Raw genomic sequence first — 18,502 nt, 5'->3', positions numbered from 1 at the left:
ACGTCAAACTATTCCTTTGGTGTCAGATACTTGGGAACAAATGCCTATCACAGTTTCCCAGAGCCCAACATAATATCTTCAAACAGCTTACGTCAAATGAATTCCAGAGATATTCAGCCTCGCATTTGAGATGCTGGAAACAGCGAACGTTTGGCATTTTTCCTTGATAAATGACTTTCAATTAGGTTTGCCAGCATTCATTTGCTGTCGGGCCTCTGTTACCTCCAGGCTCCCATCACATACAACACACACGGCACGTTAAAGACTGCAGCTTCGTTATATTTTGCACAAAGATCCAAAAACAAACCCGTAACCTGGAAAACTACCAGGCCTTAGGTTTTCTGTGCGCCAGTTAGTTTGTAGAAATTTGATGAAACACAGCTTTATTTAAGAAAATGCACCTGTGAACACAGTATAATGTAAAGGTGTTAGAAATATATTTTGATACAAGACAGGGCCCCTTTACAGATGAGGACACAAGACTATGCAATAATGCAGAATCTAGTTCATATTGTTCTTTACTGGTGCAAATTCCTATGCAAATTTGGCAGTAATAAAATGACCAAAAAGCAGCTGACACACAGTGTCAGAGGGGCTCTTGAGGTCCAGCTGCTAATCCAGCCTCCTGGTAAACACCCAGCACATGCGGTTTTCAGCTGCACACAGCTATTTGTTGTTTTCGATCATCTGCCTGTATTTGTGCACATGTTCGTGAGTGTGTTTTTGCATGTCAGTGTGTGACATGCTCCAGTTTCATTGGCCATGTCTCCCTTCGTAACCAGTGGCGGTCTGCTGTGTATGGGTTCAGCGCCCATGTGGCCCCCTATGTCCACATGTGCACCGGTGTGTGCAATCGTATCCTCTCTTGTTATTTAGTCATTTCGTTTTCTTTTTGTTTCCACCTCCTGATCCCGTCTCTCTCATTATATAAGTATGTCTCTCACCCCTTCTTGTTGCCTGTACCTCAGAGGGCTCTGGAGCAGCAGATGGAGTCACACCGTGAGGCGCACAGCAAACAGCTTGGCCGCCTGCGAGACGAGATCAATGAGAAGCAGAAGATCATCGACGACTTAACTGAGTCAGTGCCTCATTGCAATTCTTCACCTTCTCTGATGTACTAAACCAGGGTTTAAATCAGAACTCTGCTCTAGTATACAAGCATTCTGAAAATACCTTTGGAAAAGGCTTCTGTCTTTGAGACTGGACTGTGTGGCAGTATTCAATACAGACCAGTTTCAGAGGCAGACAGCTTACCCACTCTGTCAGCCAACTCTGGGCTCAAGTCTGAAATTCAATTCTGCCATTATAAGCAGCGTGGAAATGCTAAAATTGGGGATACATGGTCTCAGTCAGTAGCTGAGTTCTGAAATAAGTCTAAGCCCTGCTGTAGCTGCAAGAGGGGCTGAAATATGAAATAAATGTGTGTGGGTGGTTGACATGGTGAGGAAACTGCAGCGTGGGAGGACTTTAGAGTCAAGCTGCTGCTGAACCACGATGTGAGGAGCACTCGGCTGGTTCGGGCTCCTTGAAAAGACACCCCCCCCTTCAGGTGCCTCGTTTTGAAGATGTTCTGTAGCAGGCGTGACCGTCTGCAGACTGCAGGGCAAGCCCTCTTGAGAGACTAAAGTACATTTCCCAGCTGGCCTGGGAGTGTCTGGTAACACCCGGGGAGCAGCTGCAGAGAATTATGAATGAAAAGACATTTGGGGCTGCTCTGCTGGCCCTGCTGCCACAGCCTGATTTGGATAAGCAGCTTGAAAATGGATGGATGGTTGGATGGGTGGATGTCAGCGAGGAAGAATACATTTGAAACAGGAGCAGAGAGGCCCCTTCAGATCCTTGAAGCAGCGTAGGAAAAGTGGGTGTACATGATAAATGTTCCTCCAGAATTCAAGGAGAGTAAAATCTGAAATGGTTCAGCTTAATGGCTCACTTTGACCTAGTGCCCTATTTAAGAAAAAAAAAAAAAAAAGAAGAAGAAGGCTGCATCTGTACCTTAATAGACTTCAGTTCTGACCTTGGGCCGCTCAAGTACCCCTCTGATCAGCCAAAATGCCTGTCTCTCTACTACAGCTCTGATGTGACTTTGGGGAAAAATAAATCCCAATGCTGCATGCAGAAATGCTTCATCATTTCTGCTGGCTTTGAAAATCTGTGCTCGTCACTGAGCTGGAGCTTTACACCTCAGACTCAGGAAAGACAATTTATTCTTCTCATGTGACAGCGAGGGGGTTGTCATGCTGCTCTAAGGCAACAAAACCCCATCACAATGCAAGCAATCAGCCCATGAAATGGCATTTTTCTACCTGTTTAAGAGCCTTTAATAAACCTCTCTGGTGTCAGCTCATTTTCTTTAAAATAGCTGAGGGTATAGCAGTGAAATTGAAGATGGACATTGAGTCAATAGAAGTTCAATTATAAAGAAAACACATTAAGGAAAACGGAGTTGATTCAGTCATATTCCACATGTGATTTTGTGGAGCTGACCTCCATTTCCAGGTTGAATCCACTATATTACACATTCTGCTTTTGTAGAGTAAGTATCTATTTCGAAGCGATCCCCTGAATCCCTCAGTGAGCCATTGTTCACCTTTGCAGTTGTAACCAGAAGCAGCAGCTGGAGTTGGAGCAACTGCACTGTGACTTTGAGCGTCTCAGGAGCCAAGAGCATCACAAGAGCCGGCAGCTGGAGGAACTGACGTGAGTCTGTGCTTTACCGTCCTGGACAGCTTTCAAACACTTCACCATATGGAGGCCTGGGGCCGAGCTGCCTCTTTTGATTCACGTCTTCCTTTTCCCTCTGTCCTTTGTCTTACTTTTGTCTATTTATTTTCCTCTCGCTCTGCGGCTCTGACTCTTATCCTATTTACAGAGCAGTCTGTCTCCGTGGAGTACTATAGTTATACAGTTTACCTAAAATTACCTGGGGGCTAACCCTTTTTAACTCTCTCTTTGCCTCTTTCTCTTTCTGTCTATCTCTTTGCTTCTCCATTATGGAGATTATTGGGATAATGTAGCAGCTGGCTGTTAATAGGCCTCTTTCGGCACTGACCTTTGCAGCGTATTGCATCAGATTGGCAGATGGGTTACAGCCCATGAGTGGGGCAGCCAGTCCATGCTGCGTTTGTTCTTTATTCATGAATTATTCTGGCAAGAGTGTGGTGCTCAGTTGGAGTAAAGAGAAATTAATTTTGAATTTCCTCTCTATCTGCCTGACTGTATCTATCTGTCTATCTATAGATTCCTCCATGAGCGACATGAGCAGTCAAAGCAGGACCTCAAAGGCCTGGAGGAGACTGTTGTAAGTCATTATTTGCTGTCATGATTCACTTGGCTCCCTCAGAGACCACTGATCCACTAAATGCTCTGTAACTGCTTGAACTGCACTATTTCCTCTCTCTGTCTCTCCCTTTATACCGAAGGCTCGTGAGCTCCACACCCTGCACAACCTCCGCAAGCTTTTTGTTCAAGACCTCACGACTCGAGTCAGAAAAGTAAGACACACACAAGTTGACTACAAACACACTTAAAAGCTTTAATTCCCCACATATGCAGTAACCTGAGAGTACCTGTGGTTTTACCTAGACTGTATGCAAATTACTTTTTTGAACTACATCATTTGCGACAGCAGTGTTTTTTTTCGTTTGTTTTTTTTTTTACACGAAAATATCTCTATTGTTTCTGTCAACAGAGTGCAGGGATGGAGCCTGATGATAGCGGAGGATACTTTACCCAGAAACAGAAGATTTCCTTTCTTGAAAACAACCTGGAGCAGCTTACAAAAGTTCACAAACAGGTAACAGTATAAGCAGCAGCTATAAGCAGAAAATGACATGTTACCAGGCCAACATTTCCTTAAAAAGTAGGACAATTCATCTGGCTTTCCTTTGATCTGGAAGCCTGATTCTCACGGTGTCGTAGGAGAGCAGTAAGGCAGAAATGTCCTCGCTGGGTAGAATCCGAGAGGAGACAAGAAGAAAGACAAATTAAAATACAGAGCTGTGTGCGCTGTTTGTCATTGCTCTCCTCTGGGCAAAAGTAATGCTAGCACCATCAATCATCTCAGCAGAGCAACTTCACATGAACATCTCCTTGAAAACAGAGCAGCAGGAGGTGTTGAACCGCGCTGCCTTCAGGGAAAGGAAGCCGCACAGAGCAAAACAGTTACTCACATTCAATAAACACAAATGAATTCATCACGCAGGTGCGCACCAACACGCCGAGTCTGTCTCCCCTCTCTGGCTGCCACACACAGGCTCTCAAAAGCAACACAGCGCTGGAAACGATTCGACATCAACACACACGCGCCTCACATCTTTCTTTAATATTCCTAAATGGACCGAAGCAGTGGACTAAGTGTTGATGTGCTAACTGTTCTGCGGATTGGCACATATTCTCCGTCTGGCAGATTGGTGAGAGCTGCACTGCAGCAGTTTGTCAGGCAGAAAACCAATCCTAAAGTGGCTGCGGGGAGACTCCAACCCATCCACCACCTGCTGATACTGTGGGATGGAAGATGAAAGTCATGGTCATATATCAGCAAACTCCCAGTGGAGAGTGATAAGGCTCCCACAGACTGGTAGTGGACACTGCACCGGGGCTATGTATGAGTTTCTCTCCCCCTGCACAGATATACTAATGTCTGTCCGTCCGTCTGCACACGCACAGCTGTGATGAGTTCTCTTATGACATCACTTATCTCCTGTCTTTTGTTTTTGCCTTCAAAATGACTCATCACAAGACAATAAACCAGCACTGCCAACCTCCAGTGGTTCTGCTGAATTCCCTGAATCCTTTGCCGGCTTCGCCTGTTAGATAACTTCGCCCTGTTTGCTGAACCCTCTGGTCTTGTACTCGGTATCTCTGCAGGCTGTGGATTAGTTTTCATGATCACGTAGCAGCAAACTCTCCCTGTTTAAAGTGCTCAGTCCCTGGTCTTTCCCACATATAAGAAACGTGCTGTGGGCAGCAATTTAATATCAATAAACCTCCACATTGATTTTGTTTCACAAACATAATCATAACCATTCAAGTTTTTACATAAAGGTTTACTTTTTATTCCTGTTGTATGAAATGCAGTGAAATGATACAAGCCTTCATGTTTACACAGTACTGTGACGTTAGTGACAGACAGTATCTGTTAATGGATGTTATATATTATATGTTATATAAATATGAGTTAGCTCTATGGGTGCTTTGTGTGTTTACCATGTTTTTCAGGTGAGCGAGCGTTCAATTTGATGCAGTCAGTCATGTTTCCTCAACATAAAGGGCAGTATAGGTTGTCTTTTCTCAGACAATTTTCCCATCAGATTGTACTCGACACTCCTCTGTTCCACCCTGCCGCACCGATTTAGCTCTAACTGACAGAAATGTTCCAGTTCAGGCCAAAGAGTCTATGTGGTCACTTTGCTCCTTCTATTGTTTTATTGTTCTTCTCACTCACACTGCACAAAAGCAGAAAGAAAAATCGCATTAATTCTCTGGCTTCAAAACAAACACAACAGGAAAACAGTGCAACAGTGAAACATCATACCCAGGTCTCACAGTGGTACATGCAGCAATTCAAAGGGACTCTTGTTCCTCCTAAATTGTATTCAGAGAATGGTTATCCCTGACAGAAAGAAGATGTATTTCTAACTTTCCTTTAAATGTTGCATCTCATGAATATCTTTTTGTATAAAGGAGGTCATACTGCACGGTCACTGACATGCTCGCTGGGTGTACTGAATGTGTTCTTGTGTGTGTGCGCGCATGAGACAGCTGGTCCGTGACAATGCAGATCTTCGCTGTGAGCTTCCAAAGCTGGAGAAACGTCTTCGGTCTACAGCTGAGCGAGTTAAGGCGCTGGAGGGTGCACTGAAGGAGGCGAAGGAAGGAGCCATGAAGGACCGCCGCCGCTACCAGCAGGAAGTGGAGCGCATCAAAGATGTGATGAGAGCTCGCAATCCGTTCCGCCGGCCCCATGCTGCACAGATAGGTAACCCACGCGCCCCGCCCGCAGGTTCTGCTTTTTCAAAATAATTGAACAGCCATCAGCAGGGATCTGCACACAACATTACATGGATGCATGTGTTGTTTCAATAAGAGCTGCGCAATCAGATAGAACGATGGAATTAAAGCAGTTTCTCTTCTCTGTAGGTCGACAGTGATCCATTGCATTCATCCATTGTAATCTGACCTGTGGGTATTAACATGCAATATTTTTATGACTTTCTTGTTCAGGACATTGAGCACTTCTCAAATTAATAAGTTTAATCACCAGGATCGTTTAAACTGAGCAGCACAACGCCTGCAAAAAGCCCCAACTTGTGTGTCAAGTCCACTGAAGTTCGGTTTTGTAATGTGGTAATGTCCAGTTTCCTCTGCCGCCAGCTCAATTACAGCCATCAGAGGTCATGCTATACACCCTCAGTTTCAACTCAGCATATTTCTCCTCTTTGTGGATGTCATAGCAACAGTATCTGTTAAGTAAAAAGAGTCAATATACTTTTGAGATTCATGTAAATTAGTACAGGAAAAGTTGTAGAAATCACAATGTAAACCCTCTCCACCACTTTACAAGGCTGGACGTGTTAACACTCCCGCCTCTCTGGCCACAGCACTTTGTCTGCTTCCTGTGACAGAAGTGGTGAAACCACTGCTGTGTGATTTCCTCTCAGACGACATCCATGGTTGGATTTGCTTCCCTCATGCTCCATCATCTGTCATCCTCCTAACCAGAACACATATTCACGCACCTCCTCCTCATGCACGAGCGAGCTGCGAGACAGGTTTCTGGCACCAATCTTGTTCTGTATTCAGGAAGTGAAAGTAGCAGAGACTCGGGTTCACCGCTGTGGGGACGCACAGACATGTTTGAGAACTGTTAACAAATGCTTAATCAGACATATCTACTCAAATGGGTGCGATGGTTGACTGGAATATTTTGCATGTGAGGATTTACACAACGAGCATGAAATACAATTTGTGATAAAAGCACTGCAATCCATTTTGATCACCAAGACTCACTTCATCACTGTGTCAAAAGAGGATAATTGCGCTTATGCATTTGAAGCCTGTGTGAAAGAAATGAGAGACGCATCTGCTGCTGTGAGAAAATCAGCTATTGATTTGAGAGTGCTTCTAGAATAATGATTTCCAGTGGAGGATTATACCGAAGCACCGGAGAATAACTGTGATATTGTGAGGTTTATTAGAGTCCAGATGAATTCACGTTTAGTCATCCCTTTTTGTGAGTTGTGTTTTTCAGATGTGGTCTTAATAGCTTTTATTCTTGAAAGAAAGAAAAACAGTCTTTTGGGGAAATAACGTCTCAGCCGGCTGGAGGGGTGTGTCCCTGTCTGTGTTTGATTGACAGCAGCTGACAGGCTGCCAGAGCGCCGCTGTTACACCGTACGGAAAGACAGACAAAGTAAACAAACTTACATTGTGGCCTGCATGTTATGGGCGGACAGTTAGTGGTGTTGAAAAGTAAGAACCGCACCAGCGTATAAATCAGAGTTTCTCAAAGCGCGGCATGTGGGGCAATGGCGGCCCTCAGAAACATTGCAACCACAAAATGTGTCCTCCACAGCAGTTACATTCCATCCTCAACGCTGGTGCTGCTAGCTGAAGTTAGCTTTTTTGGTGGACAGCCCCTGCAATTTATTGTGGATGTGAGATGGAGAAGCCACCATGGAAAAAACGCAGTACAGTGGAGGAGAAACGGAGGTTTCAGGGCAAATCGATCAATTCTTACTTCGTCAGAGCTCAGGGGACACATAAAGTGATCTGCCTTATCAGGTGAATTTAGTGCTCAAAGCATTTAATGTTAAACGCCGTTACAGACCGATCACAAAGTCTACCACAAGTTAATGGTTTTTCCTGTACTGCCCTCAATCATAATCTGGCTCCCTAAATTGGCATTAAGAGCCCCTGATCTGCATGGACCGAAGCGATCTTTGCAGGGACGTTTGGATGCTGTTTAATGTGCTGCAGCTGAGCAGCAACCTGACATCAGCAGTCAGTTTTTCCCCGATGAGTGTTTGTTTGGTGGCTGGTTCAACAAGCTAATGTGCAGGACAAGATGTGTTAGCAGGAAATCTGATGTGGGTTGTTGTTCACAGTCTGTGGCTCAGTGTGACCGTCTGCTCTGCCTGTGATAGAAAGCTAACATCACTGCTTTATGCAAGATTTGACTGGCTGTATAGAGATAAGGTTTCCATCTGGGACGCATACTGAAGCATTGCTCCTGTTGAATTGATGCAAAACTTGTGGATGCCGTCACGAAACCCAAAAATATTCTCACTTTTGGATTCTTACTTTTCCTTAAAGAGAACAGAGTGATTTACAGAGCAGATTGCAGAAGACAAAAAAAATGGAATTTGACTTCAGTTGGACTTTAACGTATTCTCTGTATTGCAGCCTCATTAAAAATGTATTGTATTGTGCTACAGTCGATGTGGCGCTATCCCTTCAGGCCAAAATAAAAATGATGTTTTTGTATTTTCTGGATGAATGCATCAATCAATAGATGAATCCTCTTTTATCACGAACAGCCAAGCCCGTTCGTCCTGGCCACTATCCAGCCTGCTCCCCCACCAACCCCTTCTTCATCCGAGGCTACAGCGATCACCCCGCCGCCTTCTGCAGAGCTGCTTTCCACAACACAAACAACCAAGAGGCAGCTGCTCCCTCCGCTCCTGCAACACCGGAGAGCGAGCCCAGGTTACCCGAGGCCAACTCCAACCAGAACAGCCCCACCAAACGCCTCGACTCCCAAAACAACGATTCGCGCGACAACGACGCTCAGGACAACGTGTGAGTGAACTCGTCTCGTGTGGTCGAATTTGTGATTTTAACATCATGGAGTAATTTTCCTGCAGGTGATTAAGACACCACATCGGTGGATATACAAGTTTGGGCTTAACTCTTGCTTTCAGCCACACTTTGTCGACCCTGAAATAGTCTACTTATAGTCCACAAGCTCGTTCCAGAGGTTTCAACACAGCTTAGTTGTCATGACAGTCTGATGATGATGGCTGTGAAATGCCGTTGAATGCTTCAGAAACTAATGAGTGGATTTCCAAGGTTGATCATGAATGTTCATGCTCAGATCAAAGTTAAACCAGCAGTGGACATGCTCATTGCTTTAAGTTGTCAGTATGAAGTAAATGATGATTGCACGGTGGAACGGCTGTAGAACAATGACACCATCTGCATTTAGATGGGTTCCCTATAAACCTTGCTTTCAATGGGTAATTCTGTCTGCCACCGGGTATCATCTCCTGGGAAATGAAGGCCATCCAGTCAGGCTGCTTTCATGTCTGCATTACAGACTAAATGAATGAATGAACTTGGGCTTTTCCTCCCAATATGCTACTCCCCCCTCCAACCCGACAGCAGACCCTGCTGTTGTTATTTGTTTACTCAAACTATGTGATTACTCTGTTTGAGACAATTTAATTGTAGCTCTTTGGTGCACATGCTTCTTTTTTCACTCTTACTTCCAAAGCGGTGTTGACCATTTCTTCACGAAAATTCGGAAACAAGATCCAGATTCTGCGGCGCAGATCCCCCCCCCCCACGTTAACATTTCGACATCTCTCTCTGCCGTCTGCAGGCTTCTGGCTGAACCCCCGAGCCAGGCGGAGAAGAACACTGCTGAGATGCTGGATTCAGAAAACGGTGAGCCCTGTTCAGATGAAGCCTGTTGAAATGACACTATGATGGAGATCAGCGGGAGGAAATTCACTTCTTATTACGACCCTTTTTTTTTAGTGGTTGCCATTATGCCATCATACCAACCATTATGTGAGAATGTTGTTTTATATACCCTTACAGAGTGGTGGCTGTTAAACCAGTTTACATCGATTGCCCTGCTGCTATGCTATGATACTTTTTTTTTCCTCTTCTTGTAATGGGCTCATATTCAGCAGTCTTGACTGTAATACCGAGCCGCTGGTGATGAGGAGGAGGGTTTCAGCCTCGGTCAACACTCTGCGGATAAAGCGTCCGTATATATTTACACAGCCTGACATTTTAAAAATCACTATGGAGATTCTCTTTAGTTATTATAACATACTGCTGCTGCTACTTGTGTGCACTTTTGTGCATCTTCATATGTGCGTGTGAGCGTGCTTGTCTGTCCGCGCCCATCAATAACAGACTCCGGAGGAGATAGATTAAGCTTGCAGTGTCATTACTCTGCCAGACGGGCCGAGCGCCCACCTCAGCCCGTGACCCAGTGATGACAGTTGTAGAGTTGTATAACAACACCACACCTCTTCGATTCTCCAGGAATATCAATAAAAGTCAGAAACAGCGTTAGAGCCAATATATCAATCTGCTGCGGCAGCACCTGCCTTTTATTAGATATCAGCGATGCTGTGCAGCGAAGCCGAATTTTCATGTTTCCCGCGATGGAGTTTCGAGACTCCTGCCAACATCCAGGGAAAAACGCTGATGTTTGTCTCTCTTGGCTCAGGAGTCCTCACGCTCAATACTGGCAGCAGTTCAGATGAGATTTGTAAATATTTGTACTGTTAAGAAAAGAATTAGCTTGAACCTTTTTTTCAGATTTATTTGATCCAGTTTTTGTTTGTATTTCATTTAGTACTTTCCTCCAAAATGGACATACGGCAGTTTGGAACAACGGCGCTCGTACGCTGTAATGTATTCTCAAGTCAGACTGGGAGGGAAATTTCCTTCTGGCCCATCACTTGTAATTTTCACTCTGGGATATAATTCTGCTCAGTGTCATGAATTTCAATAAGAGCTTATGGGAAAGTGTAGAAGTGAAGCCAAACAGCTCTGCGTGGCCTGTTACTTCCTCTGGTTGAGGTGTAGCCCTGACAGTCCCTGCTTGGATAAGATTTTTGCTAAGTGTCACAGCTTTTTTTTTTTTTTTTTTAAAGAGATTTAATTGAACAGCCTTATAATCCAGTCAAGCATGGGGTCCCTTGATAACAGCCCTCTCATCAATATTGAAGTAAACTGTCTGCCTTGAATAACAATGAATAAATGAGACTCCTTTGTTGCAGGAGACTGAGAAACAGTGCAAACTTTTTAATATGTCTGGGTTTCAATATGTTGTGTCACATAAAAGACCTTGTAGTCATACAGTAGCTGCTCAGAGTAGGATGACCTTTGACATAGCACTCACCATTAATGGACCTGGAAAATGAATTCAGTCAATCAGGCTCCACAGACTGTAACTTTGATCCAGGAACCGCAAAAAGAGCCATCCCGGAGGACTTTCTATTAAAACGTGAAGCACTTTGTTATTGTTATTATCAGCTGCACTGATAGAGGCAGAAATACGACTGTCTTCCCCAGAAATATGGCAGAATTTATTGTTTGTTCAAACACATTTTCCCGACGAGCAACCTCCTGTAGGTGTGCAAATAAAAACCTCTCCAGAATAACAACGCTGGTCATTTGTTTAAACAGTGTGAAATTAGTCATGCTTATGTTAAGTAGCATGTTCTTATATTGCTGTGAGAGCTCCTCAGGAGGAGGCGGACGGTTACAAATGGCACAAAGACTCTAACTGACACTTCCTCCTGTAAAAAGTACTGCTGTGCATTTGCTTGTCTGATTGAGTCGCTGGTAAAATGCACATACGGGCTGTTTGGAAAAGCACTGACAAACACACCATTCAGTCATTTATGTGCAATGACTTGTTGTCTCAGGACCAGCACATTACGCAGCTGCTTGTCATCTCCGATGGCTCTGGGCTGTTTCAGTTCAAGCCGTATACAGTATGTGTCTGTGACAAACCCACCTCTCCCCTCATTTACGCACCACTAACCCTCTCACTGTGCACCTGCCTGCCTCCTTATGCACCTCTCTCTGTCTGCAGGAAACACCACAGATATCAATGACAACAGGTAAGACTGGCACACCATGTTTGATTCCTGCGAAACACCTGCTGCTATTTGTTGTCTTACTGCGAGCTCCAGAAACGTCTAACAGCACAAGTTCAGTATTTACTTTAACAGGAGATAATCAGCTGCCTGTTTCAAGTCGCAGAGCTAAGAGTAATTAACTTATACTTCTAATGTGTTTGATAATAGTCAACACAATTAAGTCCAACACTGCCACATCTACCCTGCATGCACTGACACCTCCTGTGTTGTAACACAGTAGCATCACTGAGTTGCTTCCCTCACTGCTTTGTCTCTCTGCTCCATCGCTGCCCCCTTGTTGCTGTCACTGCCACTGCTGCTGCTGCTGCTGCTGTGGATGCTGCCGGTGATTGGTAGCATGTGTCTGAATGTGAATTCTGTGCCCAGAACCGACGTCTGCGACAATCAGGACCCAGCCAAACTCTACAGCCTGCAGCCGGAGGCTTCGGCCAGCTAATAGTCCTGAGCAGGTGAGAGCAAAGCAAAGCGGAGCAGCTCGCCAGTTTATTTGCTGCAGAACCACAGAATCGCGACAAAAATCTCCATGAACGGCTCGTTTTTACTTCTTCTTGTGCCAAATTACCAAATGTTATGAGAACCTGAAAGCTTTTGAATAGTTGTGACTTTGTGACTCAATGTTTTTGGAGTTTTTCCTTATCCAACTCGAGGCTCTTCTTCTCGAGGCGAATCACGATTTGTGGTTCTGGGATATATAAACAAAATCGACTTGATAATTGAATTTCCATAATTAATGTGAATGCTAAGAACCATGAATTCATTTGACAAGATCGGGAGTGAAGGCAGCGTCACATCTCACGCATGACTGCAGCCTGCAAACTGCGGATACATTTGTGTCCCGCGGTCATGCGCCAGGTTGCAACCGTGACCTTTGTTTTGGTTATTGAAACAGAAAAATGAACAGGAAAGGAAACAATCTAATAACGCTGCTCATCAAACACTGAAATATATAAATGCTCATTGAAACAGGATACATTAAAGTACTATTAGGAAGGATCTGTTGGGGTGGGAGCAGACACTGTCTTGTGAATTATCACTATGACTTTGGAGCCTGTTGGGTCTCAGCTCCTGGTTTCTGTGTGCAGTTCACAGCAGAAACCCTGCCAGCTGTCAGGGTGAAGGGACTGATTTTTTTTTTTTTTTTTTTTTTTCTGGGGCCATCCACACTAAAAATACCTCCACTCTCTGACTGCACTGCGAGGCACTAAAATAGCCAACAAACAGCATCTGTCTCAGATCAGCCGGGTTGAAGATTATACATTATAAAAATATTGCTCTGGGAAAGACCCGTACGAGAAAGGTGGATTAAATTATCACCGGCTCTGGGGTTTTACTTCACTCCACTACTTTTGCAGTCACAGGGTTTATTTCTCTTTTGCCTTTTTCATGTATTCAAGTTGATAATATCCAACAACACTTGTCACAGGAAATGAATTGAACTCTTTTGCAGAGCTGGTGCTGTAATTTAATTCAAACAATATGTAATATTCTCACACTCCTGCAGACTTATTTATGAGTGCTATATGACGAAATTTAAAAGTTACTCCAACTTTTCAAGCTCTGCGAGCTGGCATGAAGTTTGCGGCAGAGTAAATATAAGTTTTGCACCGTGTTGGTGAATTTTACATCCTATGAAGTCTAAATCTGGCCCCAGAGTGCTCCATGCAGCTCCCAAACATAAGTAACTCACAGAGAAGACACCAGAAATAAAATGAGTCGAGACGTGTTCCTTCTGGCTATGTTAGCATGACTCACTGGCTTCTGTCTCTTCTTTTCTGCCACCGTTCGCTCTCCCTGTTTCCCTCAAATGTATCTGACTGTTGCTCTCTCTGTTTCTCTTTGTGTCTCTGTCTCTCTCTCCAGGCAGACGCTCTTTCTGAGGCCTCCTCAGTAAATCTGCATGCATCCAGCCTCTCTCTCCTCTCCCATCCTCACCTGCTGTAAACATACCTCTCTCTCTCTCTCTCTCTCTCTCTCTCTCCCTCCCCTGTGTCCCTTTTCAAATCCCCTGCTTGCTCCTCTTGGATCCCTTCTCCTTCTTGTGCAATGATGTGGGGTGTATGTGGGTATCAGTAGCATCCATGGCAAGCACTGCATCTCAAATACCCGACCTGGCATCTTAAGCCCATATTGCTGCACACCCTCCCCCATGACTTGGAAAACAGGGACCACAAATAGGAAGGTGGGCCAGAAAGGTGCAGTGCTGTAGGTAACCACTAGGGTGTGCTGTCTGTCTCAGTGAGGGAATCACAGTGGACATAAAACAAGTACATTCAGCAGTGAGCAGAGGTTAATCTTTATCATCATTATTATTACCATTATTATTATTATTGAACATGCGTATGGATCTGAAAACTCCAAGTTAAACTGTGTTAGACAACATGAAAACAGCGTGAACCTCGAGCTCACTTTACTAATATTTATACTTCTGACTGTGCATGTTGATTTTCAATGTTGCTCTTCAGCTTTTCTCGAAAAATACATGAAAGACGAAGAGAGCCAGCGAGGCAACATTGTCATGAAATGTTTCAGTCCAGACACCAGTGCAGGAGAAGCACTGTAAGTCAGTGTGGATGGGAAATTCGCTCTTAAAAATCAGTTGTGTGTTCAGGATACGGCTGATAGTATTCAACACTATTGTCAACAAATCTTGTGAAAAGGCCAAAACCACCAATGTGCTGCTTTGTCTCAATGTTTTCCGACTTGCTCAGCCTGCTGGTGCCTCTCAGTCTCAAGGCAGCTGAAGACATAAATCTTTGAAACAGGCCTTGAACATATTGTTTCATTTTTTATAAAACAACAAGGCACTATAGTTTTTGGCAAATAGTACTAAAACAGTACTAAATAGCATATTTATTGGGGCCTATTTTCTGATGTGGATTAATACACATTTAGTGAGTTTTTACAGCAGCAGGACGGTGTATTAGGGATTGGCTGAAGATAAACTGTGGTACAGCAGCAGTGGCTCGTTGATTGGAATCATTCACTGTGACTGGAAACAATGGAGGTCAGAGGAATGAGATACCGCATCAGGCTTTAGGCACTACACCTGCAATACCTGTCAGTAGGATCAGTTCATCGTTGGTTTTTGTCTTTTCATAGAATTTGTTCACATAAAGCAAAATATCACTAGACTTGTCCTTTAAAGTGAGTTTGGAAACATTCAGCAGTTTCAGTCCAAACTGAAAGCAACATTCAGGCTAATTTTAACATGAAGCTCTAAAAACCGTCGCATAGTAACAACACAGTCTATAATGTTTTGTTCCATGCAGGCTGCTGTTTTCATGTAGGTAGAAAAGGAGACACTAAACAAAGCTGGTTAAGCTTTAATTTAGACTCCAGTTTCTCACATTTGACCTTTTTTCTACACACAGTGCAGTATGTAGGTCCTCGATCGGGGCGGCTGGGAATGGCTTCGCTTGAAATAAACGTTTTTCAGTGCCGCTGTCTCGAGATCATCTGGTAATTATTTTGTTATCTTGAAAAAAAAAAACTACCTTTGTTATCTCGAGATAACTAGATACTCGACCCGTTATCACGTGAATAAACAAAAGGTCGTGTCCTCCTATCACTTACGTTGCTGATTAAAGATGGAAAGGTCAGATCAAGATCACCACGTCTGCATGTTTCTGTTCAGCTTTTCTAGCACTGGCTCATGAAGATGGCGACCGTGTCGTGATTCATGATGATAGTCCAAGCTGTGTAGCCTGACTGTGACTGGAGCCGCTGTTTTTGTTGTGATAAATGATCTCGTTAAGAGAAATAGAACTTCTCTTTTCTTGAGATAACAATATAATTAACTTATGACCTCGAGATAACGGCATTAAAGAGAATAATTATAAACACAGCTCTTCTCAGCCTCTGGTCTCAAGCACTTCAACAGTTTTGTGTTTTGGTACCGTTGGAAGATAAATTTCAGATATTAACTTCCATATTACAGTATTTTTCTCTTGTTAGATGAAGAGGAATAATAAACCAAATACCATCTGTGTCTAAATACAGTAACCACCTCTTCCAGTTTCACACTTCTTTTTTAGAAAAACCATTTGAATCGTAAATTTTCAGATGGCTCTGACAGCGAAACATCTCACCAAGAGCAGGAAGAACCAGGGGGCCAAATGAGGAAGCTGGTTACCGAATAGTTTAAAATAAAACACTCAAATATTCAGTGGTTAACGTCGGTCGCCACATGTCTGACTTTTGCTTCCCTGCACTGGTTTTAACTGGTCTGAGAAGCATCTTCATCTGAACCGCGAGTGAAGTCTGAAACACATGAATCCTGATTGTTTCAAAAAATTACTGACTGCGTCGTAGTAGAGAGACTTTCACGCTGTAAATCATCCCTCCAGAAGCTGCCTGTCCGGGATCGTCTGAGATATTAAGTCATTGTCATGTCAACCAAAAGCATGGCAGAGTGGAAAAAAACAAAATGTGTAGCAACTATTTTTATACTGCTAGTCCTACTTTAAAAGAAATCTATATTAATATCATTTGCTCTATTTGAAATGTCCTTCTTTCGCTATTTATCCTTCATTTATAGCAGTTGTTGGATGTGCAGCGGTTGTTTTGATGTTAAAATGTATGTTGACACTGTTTCATTGAATGCGTGCACGTGTTCAGATGCCGTCTCCATATGAACTGACTAATCCCACAGCTCTTTATGAACCACCTCAGACTGAAACCAAAGCCCTGACGGGTCACTGAAAGAGGATCTTGCCCTCCAGTAGTCAACGTATATATGACGGAGACATAAACCAGGGGTTACTGTAGGTTATCAGGAGCTGATACAGCCCTGCCTTTTCCCTCTGACACACACTCAGATATAATGTCTCATCAGCCAGTGAGCTGTTTGACCTTTGACCCCAAAATGCAGATACAGTTAATATCCAGGATGACTCGGAGCAGATAAGGTGATTGACTGTCTGAGTGATGGTCAGTCGCTCCACGACGCCCATCAGGCTCTGTGGACCTCCTGATCAGCCAATCAGGACAAGAGAGTCAAGGGTGAGAGTGGAGGGACTGTGTGTGTGTGCGTGCGTGCGTGTGTGTGTGTGTGTGAGGGAACAGGAGCTGTATCTCAGCAGAGACTTTCTTCAAAGTCTTTAAGTCTCTTTTTAACTAAACAGACCAGTAACACTTTAAATTACAGCCTGCAAATTACAGTGTAAATATTTTGGATAGGCACAAGGGAAGATGGAGGTCAGGGGGCTGCACATTTGTACTTTTGTCAGTACTTTGTGGTACAAAATGGTGCATGTTGAAAATCACAGGGTTCAGACAGGGGACCAAGAGGATGAGCAGATAGCAGCTATGTCTTGAAAACGAGCCACTTTTATTCAGCATTAAAACACTTTTATTATCGTTGTGAATACAAAATATTACATCATCATTTATCAGTATAAGAACAGACTCATTATTATTTTATAGCAACAGCTGCAAAGTTACGCACAAGCTTAATCGAATGTCTTGTTCCCCAATGACATACAAAGCACACCATATTTATAGTAATAATAAAAATAACGAGAATACTTGTACTCCATATTTAAATTCTTTGGACAGTGTAATTTCCCAACAGAAATCACTGTAGTAAATAAAGTAAAATAGTTTTTACCCCCTTTATACCCCCATCTTATCTTCTTCTCCTGTACTTTCTTCCCCATATTTGTCCCATATAGTTACCCAGTAGGTCTTCACTGATGCCCTGCATATACTTAATACTTACATCGTACACTGAGCTGTAATCTAAAGCGTTGCCAACATCAGAAACACATGAAGCACTTTATCACGTCGTCTTCTCTATGCTTGGTCTCTTCGTCCCTCCACAAGCCTTCACACTGCGGTGGTTCAGTTTGACTTTCTCCAAAGGGTCAAAAAGGTCATTGAACTTTACATCAGCACTGAAATTGAGAGTGCGTCTACAAAACCTGCAGAAACCGCGAGTTGAATGTGAACAACCTTTTTTTTTTGTCAATCAGCTGTGAATCAGTGAAAACCACAAAGAAAAAAACAACGGTTCACCTGAAACGCACTGCGGCTGTAAACTGAGCTGTGACTGTTCTGACGATTGAGTGTTGAATTTACTTCCAGTCTTATTGTTCTGTTTGTTTTCGTAAGTGTAAGCAATCTGAAAATATTCTGGCAAGGTAAATAATATGTGATACTGTAGCCTAAGTATGCAGAAATAAAACTATGACGAGGGTGGAGGGGCGGCTAAAAGAAAAAAACAGAGGCAACATGTTTGTATTTGTTCGTATGTTCGTGCGTCGGCTGGTTTGTTTATAGCGTGTGATTTAGTGCATGCAGTACTTTCTTCTGTAGCTGCTGAGAAACAGTACTGTTATCTCATGAAACTCCTTCCAATAAAGATGATCCTGTGTACCTGTTGGTGTTACATTGTCGTGTTGTTACTCTGCTGCTCTAATTATTTGGTATTTTTACCCTAAAAAACAGACGCTGACGCTTCTGTGATGTCAAGAAATATATACAGAAATACTGAAATTCTGATTTATTTAAGAAAGATTAGAGTACCTGTGTTTACACCACTTAATGAATAGATATGTAGACTTAAGATAGTGGGATGGGGGGTGTTTCAG

General features: G+C 43.4%; 1 protein-coding gene across 1 annotated transcript in view; it reads left to right on the top strand.

Annotated features, from left to right (window-relative positions):
• The window catches only part of kif5ab (kinesin family member 5A, b), a 62,442-nt gene extending 44,142 nt beyond the window's left edge, over positions 1-18,300 (top strand). Inside the window, exons 19-29 of the mRNA XM_076740020.1 lie at positions 969-1,078; positions 2,599-2,700; positions 3,241-3,301; positions 3,423-3,494; positions 3,692-3,796; positions 5,764-5,980; positions 8,541-8,802; positions 9,605-9,669; positions 11,846-11,873; positions 12,249-12,361; positions 13,773-18,300. Coding sequence (XP_076596135.1) covers positions 969-1,078; positions 2,599-2,700; positions 3,241-3,301; positions 3,423-3,494; positions 3,692-3,796; positions 5,764-5,980; positions 8,541-8,802; positions 9,605-9,669; positions 11,846-11,873; positions 12,249-12,348 — 1,122 coding nt within the window. The 3' untranslated portion in view covers positions 12,349-12,361; positions 13,773-18,300. The remainder of the gene's footprint in view (positions 1-968; positions 1,079-2,598; positions 2,701-3,240; positions 3,302-3,422; positions 3,495-3,691; positions 3,797-5,763; positions 5,981-8,540; positions 8,803-9,604; positions 9,670-11,845; positions 11,874-12,248; positions 12,362-13,772) is intronic.
• Positions 18,301-18,502: the final 202 nt, after the last annotated feature.

Source organism: Chaetodon auriga, chromosome 2 (assembly GCF_051107435.1).
Source record: "Chaetodon auriga isolate fChaAug3 chromosome 2, fChaAug3.hap1, whole genome shotgun sequence".
In the NCBI taxonomy this organism is placed as follows: domain Eukaryota; kingdom Metazoa; phylum Chordata; class Actinopteri; order Chaetodontiformes; family Chaetodontidae; genus Chaetodon; species Chaetodon auriga.
This window is presented reverse-complemented; position numbering and strand designations above follow the sequence as displayed.